Source organism: Globicephala melas, chromosome 1, assembly GCF_963455315.2.
Source record: "Globicephala melas chromosome 1, mGloMel1.2, whole genome shotgun sequence".
Classification (NCBI taxonomy): Eukaryota; Metazoa; Chordata; class Mammalia; order Artiodactyla; family Delphinidae; genus Globicephala; species Globicephala melas.
Window position 1 is genome coordinate 40,958,330 of NC_083314.1, and position 6,905 is coordinate 40,965,234.

At 52.9% G+C, this 6,905-nt stretch overlaps 1 protein-coding gene across 2 annotated transcripts in view; it reads left to right on the plus strand.

The window, feature by feature from the left end:
* VASH2 (vasohibin 2) overlaps positions 1 to 6,905 on the plus strand; it is a 37,553-nt gene that overhangs the window by 24,209 nt on the left and 6,439 nt on the right. Inside the window, exon 8 of one of the 2 annotated variants that reach the window (XM_060295005.2) lies at positions 3,171 to 3,904. The exons of the other annotated variant lie outside the window; for it this stretch is intronic. Coding sequence (XP_060150988.1) covers positions 3,171 to 3,318 — 148 coding nt within the window. The 3' untranslated portion in view covers positions 3,319 to 3,904. Of the gene's footprint in view, positions 1 to 3,170; positions 3,905 to 6,905 lie in introns of those variants that run through there. 2 annotated transcript variants of the gene reach the window in all.

Sequence of the window (6,905 nt, forward strand, 5' to 3'; positions counted from 1 at the left end):
CGGTTCTCAAGCTTGAGCAAACCTAGAACCACCCGGAGGGCTTGTTCAAACAGGTTTCCAGGCCCTGCCCCCAGCCTTCCTGATTCAGCAGATCTGGGTGGGGCCTGAGAAGGTGCCCTTCTCACAAGTTCCCTGGTGATACTGATGCTCCGGTCCAGGGACCACACCTGGAGAGCCACCGTGTGATCAATCAATGTGGGAGAACTGATTTGGAGCTTGACTTAAAAAAAAAAACCCAGAACGTCAAGATGAAGGTCTTACGTCTGCTGAGAGGGGCGGATGAGGCCATTGAGTGTGGTTCAGGGACTCAGCCCTGCTTGGTCCTGCCTGGGCCTCTGGATAATGAGGTTGCTGGGGTGAGGTTAGAGGGTGTGACCAGGGCCTGGACCCATGGTTGGGCCCCACTGAAGTCACTCTGGGAGGAACCCAACTGGTCTTTCTCCTGTGGGCCAGATAGAGAAATCTTGTTCTCAGTCACCCCCCAGGCCATGCCCCTGCTCTGACCTGCAGCTACTTTGTCGTGCAGCCAAGGCACGCAAGCACACCGGTGCCTGCAGAGGACGGCTGTTAGACTGCCTAGGGTGTGAGTGCAAAGCCACCCTCTAGTGTCAGGGCCCACCCTCCTGAGGCGTGGGAGTGGGCCTGGGAAGGGGTCAGGAAGAAAGACGTGCGGGACTTGAGATTCAATTCCACCAGCCTCCTTCATGCCCTGAATCGGTCCCAGCTGTAGCCGAGCAGGGCCCAGGAGGACACAGGTGGCGGCTCATGGTTCAGTGAAAATGTAACCTTTCCCAAAAAGGTGAAGAGTGGCTACAGGCAGCCTCTGAATCCCTTGGACTCATGACCCTTCTCCGCAGCCCCTTCTTCTGGGCAGAGCACTGGTTCCCAGGAGTCTTCCTTCATAAACTCCTCCCAAGGTCAGAATATGGGGATTTTTTTTTTTCCCAGTTAGGGCCAGGTGGCCTTGGTTGTTTGCCCATCAAGGGAACCCAGGTGGCTTGTGGGTTCCTATGGACAATTTGATGTGAGCAAATCCAGTAAGACCACGGTTATTCTTGGTGGTGGAAGCCCCTGCCGCTTCTTTTCTCCTAGTGTTTGGAGGTCAGGAGAGGAATCTAGAGGGCAAATATCTTGGCTGAAGTTTCACAGTGGATGGAGGAGTTACGAGGGAAGAGTCTCTCCCCGGTTCCTCCTAAACCCTGACTTGTGGGTTGCAGGGCTGGGTGAGGGATGACAGGGGCCACCATGTGTCAGAAGAGAGGGAAGAGAGATGCAGGAGATGAGAGTAAAATGAAGACTGTGAGAGGTGGGGACCACGGGAAGAACTGAGCACCGGGCCCCTCCATCCCTCTCCGGCTCCCAGCCTCCGCCATTGCAACAGACTAGAATCCAGGACAGCCTGGTTCCTAGAGGTGTGTCTGGAGAAAAGCATCTTCTCAGCTTCTACCCATGGCCTTCACCAAGCAGGCTTTTCTCCAGGTAATCTTGCTTTTGGCTAGGAAATGAGAAAGTGATAAATTTGATTATGACCCCATAACTCCAACTCTGGGCATCCTACTGTAGCATGGTCAGGATTAGCAAGGGTTTGGTGATTCTCACTGTGTTATTATTTCAGCATCACCTATGGCCATCAAGTCATTTCTAAATGTGTTCGGTGCCACAGTGAGGCCGGGGAGTGGCCCAAAGGGTGGAAAATTACCATAACAGGCGAGAGGCCCATCAGCTGTGGGGCCCCAGCCCCTGTCTGTGCGTGGATAATTTTAGTGACTTTATATCCTCAGCCACCACCTCCCTGCAGCTGGAACTACTTCCAGCCCTGCATTCCTCTCCCTTTTTGCACATGTCTGAATAATCCTTCTAGGAAGGAGGATCAATGTCACTGGGTTGACAGAGAGTCAGCTGAGTGGGAGGAGGGCAAGTAGCAGTGACTACCTTAGTGTCAGCTGAGACAGCGTTTCAAGAGAGAAACAGGGACCCCTCCACCCCTCCACCCACGAGTCCTTTCTCGTACTCGCTGCTCCTCTAGGAGTGTTTAGAGAAGCATCCACACGAACAGCCAGGTTGTTTCCTGAAGTTCTTACAGAGTCAGGGAGATGGAGGTTAGATCTAGGTGTAAAAGGCCTTTTGCGAACTTGAATCAACTCCTCTACAACTCCGGGCCTCAGTCCCCGCTTAGCTCTTCACTGAGGGGTGTTCACAGAGGTTCTCAACAGGAGCCAGGGCGCCCCCTGGGGGAAAAGGGTTAGAAGTGCAGTGGGAGGGGAGGGTTTTGCCTATCAACAATGATAATGCTCCCATTAGGGCCTGGGAGCCAAGATGGTAAATGCCCCGCAAAGCTATGGACCATCCTCCCCCGTAAAGAACCATTCCACCTAAAATGCTTCCACTGAGAACCCCAGATGCTCCCTGGGGTCCTTTCCGTCTCTGACAGTCCACAGCTCTTGGCCTGCTGACTGTAGCCTGAACCCGGGGGAGTGGGGGTGAGCGGACAGTGGTTTTCTGGCTGGGCTGCCTGTGTTCGCATGTAGGCAGCTCCTACCAACCGGAGTGACCCCGAGGAGCGTTCTTCTGAACTGGGGCAAGAGTCCCTCAGGACCCACAAGACCATCTTTCTCTTCTCCCCCGCTCTGCCTCCTTTCTTCCCCTCTGTCTCTGCTCTCTTCTTTGCTGTTCACAATTGTTTTTTTTCCTTCTCTTTGATTTCCCTTCTTTGTCATCTGTCTCGAGGGCACTTCGTGCCTCCAGTGGGCTTTACTCACCCTGCTGGAGACCCTCAGGGTCGCAGAGGTTACTCAGCCCCGTGAGAGTTCTCCTTCCACTGCTGGGCCACAGCTGGATGAGGGAATTCCTTCCCTGTTCTATCACCAGGCTCATGAAGATGCCTCCAGGCAACTGGTTGAGTGAGGCCCTCAAGTCATTTCTAAATGAAGTCATAATGTAGTCATAGGAGAAGCAGTTTGATTCCATGATCTAATCACATCGAAGATATTTTGAGTGGGGCCCAAGAAGTCATTCTCTATAGACCCCAAATGAGAAAATCTCCCCAAGGGGGGGAAAGGGGAAAATTGCCTTCACATGGAACGTAGCAGGGGCACAAAGAGGGAGAGAAAACTAGGAAGGTTATGGAGGGAGAAGTAAAGCCTCCACGATGATGTGGGGTTTCTTTCCAGGAGCCCGGAGGAGGTAGTCTTCAACTCAGAGGCCCGCCCTGCTTCGTTCCCCAGGGGATTTCATGTGGTCCAGGGTCCCCGGGGATGCTTGAGGAAACCAAGATGGAGTGATGGGCCTTATCAGGAAAGACTGTCTCTGGCAGAGTGAGTCAAGAGCCTCCAGAGCTGACGATGGAAACAGTCATGCCCGGTTGGGGTTCCTACAGGGGTTCTCTGCCATGGAAAGGGGAGGTGAGATCAGAGCCTGGAAGCTGTGCCCTGGAATCTCAGTGGCCCATGGCGCTTGGTCTCTGGCCAGAGCTCCTGGCTGGGGAGGGCTTGGAAGAAGGGGCAAAGGGCTGGAGGATCTTTTCAGAGCCACATCTCTCTCGCCTCAAGCCTGTCTGTTCACATAGCAGCCTCAGCTGTCTGCCCTGTCAGCTGCCAGCAGTGGTGCCTGCGGTCCTGGGAAGTAAGGAATGTGAGCAAGGAGCAGGACTGGCTTTGAATGAAGGTGACAGGTGGGCGGGAACCACCCAGTGTTCGTCCCTGAGGCGTACCCGCATGGGCCATGAGTCCTAAATCGGGCCCTGGCCTGACCTGACTGCTGCCAGACTAGACCAGAGAGGAGGGCCTGGGGTCTCCCTGAGCTTGTGAAGGCGGGGCCAACACCATCCCTGATTTAGTCCGTTCCACACCCTTAAGGCTGAGGACCGAGAGATTAACGTTGCTCCTTTACCGTGTATCCCTTTCTGGAATCCAGAGACCACAAGGATCACAGCTCAGCTGGTCCTTGCGAGCGTGTGGTGTGTGAGGACGGTGCGTGTGAACACGGGCACGTGCACCCCCACCCTGAGGGGCTGTGACCTCAGGGGAAACAGGAGCAAGAAGCATGAGCAGCCCGACTGGTGGTCTGTGCGTCCCCATCAGGCGGCCCTGAACTGGACAGAGCTGGGCCCTGTCCCTGAATCAGTATCTCACACTCGTAGGGGAGAAGCAAGAGGTAAATTTCCATTGGAAGAAAGGGGAGTGGATGGTGGCTCCACTGAGCTGCCATCTGCCTTGGTAACCCCAAGACTTGCAAGGTGCTTGGCACAAGGTGCTGCTTAATAAATTCTCGTGAATGAGTAAGTAGCAAGCAAGTTTCAGAAGCCCTGCTGTCCGGCTGCCACTCAGGCCCTCTGACCCATCCTACCCAGTGACAGCTTGGGGGCTGGGGAGTTGGGATGTGAGGAGAGGAGATGCCCCAGACACAGCCCTTAGTCGGAGGGACAGAAAGGGGACTGGGTCGTTTTAGGGAAAACGCTGTAGGCTTCTCCTCCACTTACTGCCTCTTTCCCGAAAGCCAGTGTCACACAGATGCACGCCAACTCATTCAGCCCCAGGATATGATGTTGTCCCCGCTTCTGTCCCCAACGTGCTGCCATCACTTTCTGGTTCTGATGCTTCTTGGCGGCTTCAACACCAACATCCAATCTAGCCGAGCTCTTCCTCGGCCCTGAGGAAGACACGATGTGCCACCTGGAGACAGTTCACTCTGCCCGAACTGTCGAGGTGTAGTTAGCGAACACTAGGTTGTGTGTGGTGAATAGCAGTGGCACGTCTCACAGAATACCTTCTCCGTGGAACAGTTGCCCTGTCCTCCCCAGCCCACCTGCACAACTCCGCTGCGGCTGACTCCTGGGATGCAGGCCTGAGGGTGGGGCTGAGGGTGGACCTGGGACCAGGCCATCGAGCCGTCACCCTGGTTCACCCTGGATACAGTTGGGGCTGGGATTTTCCATTTGTGCTCGGAGAGGAGCGCCCCCTTTTCCATCCACAAAGTGCATCAAAGGAAACCTGAAGTCCCTACCCTGCTTCCCCTAAAGTAGAAGGTGCCCGAGAGCTTTCCAGAGGAGAATCCTTTGATTTCTTTTCCTTGTTTGGACTGGGGAGGGGTTTGGAGAAATATATTGTTCTAAAATAATAACCCTGGATCTGATGCGAGGTTCTGGGCAAGCGCAGACCCGGCTGAATCATTATCCTGGTGCTTGTGTTTCTTAAAAATAACCCCCCTTGCAATATTCTAATTATAGCCAGGGGAGTACTTGGAAGAGGCCTCTCCACACTCAATAGCTCCCCCAGCTCTGGCCCTGACATGAGCTGGCAAGGACTGAACAGTATTTCTGGCTAGGTCCACGGGCAGGTGGCATGCTGTGATAACCCACTTCTGCCCTTCGCCAGGCCAGGAAATTGTAACCAGTGTTGCTGAGAAAGAAAAGGGTTTCACCTTACGGATGGGTCACTAGGAATCTCAGTTTAACTCATTTTCTGCCAGTGTTAACCTTTTTTTTTTTCCCTCTTCTGGGTTCTGGGCTCTTGCGGGGAGGTGGGAGGGGTGGAGATACAGAGGAAGGAGACAGCTTAGTCCCTTTCCATTGGAAGCCCCCAAGCTGTCTGTCGTCGCAGAACCACATTCAGCTGTACAAGTAGGCAGGTTCCCCAAATAGCTTTCGGAGATAAGGTAAAGCCTCTCTTACGCAGAAAAAAAAAAAATTCTTCCTACTTGTTAATTCTTCGAATGGTGTCATGGTGGCTTGAATTCCTGGCTTAGGACTTTGTTAAAATAAAAATATCCCATGACAAACGTAACAGAATGAAGTCCTATCAGCCGTTTACACGTTAGTCAGAACTAGACAAAAAATGTATCCAGAGGTACAGGTGCAACAGTGGGGATTCACAGATGAATTCACTTGATCCCTGCTCTGAAGTTGTTTGCAGTCTCTGAGGCAGGCACAAGGATTATGAGCCTTCGAGATTCTTTAGCAGAGGTACAAAAGGAAACACCAGTGCGTACAGAGCAAGGAGCAGTGTGCTGTGGGGAGAGGAAGTTAGAAAATACTGCAGGGGAGAAGTGGCATCTGGGTTGGTTCTTGAAAGGATGACAAGAAGACAAGCAGGAGGCATTCCAAAAGCCAAGGTGCAGAGGCAGGAGTGGCCTGATGTCATCTTCAGATGCTTGGGAGGATACTTTGCGTGGGGATGGGGGTCATTGCATCTTGGTCAAGCACATGGGCTCTAGATTCTGGGGAAGAACTCTGGTTTCCACCACTTGCTAATAAGCACACGACTTTGCTTTGAGCAAGCTTCCTAACTTTCAGTGCCTCCCTTTCTTCCTCTGTAAAATGGGTAGTAACACTGTCAGCGCCATAACGTTATGGTGAGAATGAATTCACCCATGTAAACTGCTTAGAACAATGCCTGGCCCAGAGTAAGTGCCTAATAAATAAAAGCTATTTATAACGGTGATTTCTCAGCACCTGGAAGGTGTGGGGAACTGGTGGAAGTGATAAGGAAAGGTTTAGAAAAAGGAGGCCAAAGAGCCCCCAATTATTTATTTATTTATTTTTGGTCACACCGCACGCACGGCTCATGGGATCTTAGTTCCCTGACCAGGGATCAAACCCGGGCCCCTGGCAGTGAGAGCGCTGAGTCCTAACCCCTGGGATGCCAGGGAATTCCCACATAAGAGCCCCTCATTAAAGTGCATCTGTTTTCGAGGGTGCTGAGAGCAGAACATGGGAAAGGTAAAGGGAGAAATTTTCAGGGCACAGAAAGTTCGAAAAATATGAAAATTCTGTTCATCAGGGCTGAGGGGATCCAAAAGGAGGAAGCCAGGAGAGTGGCCAAAAAGTGGCTTCTGAGGAGGTGGCAAGCGTGTGTTGTGCCTGTGGCCTGTCGCTGCAGTGACCCCAGGGAAGCCCTCGTTACAGGGCT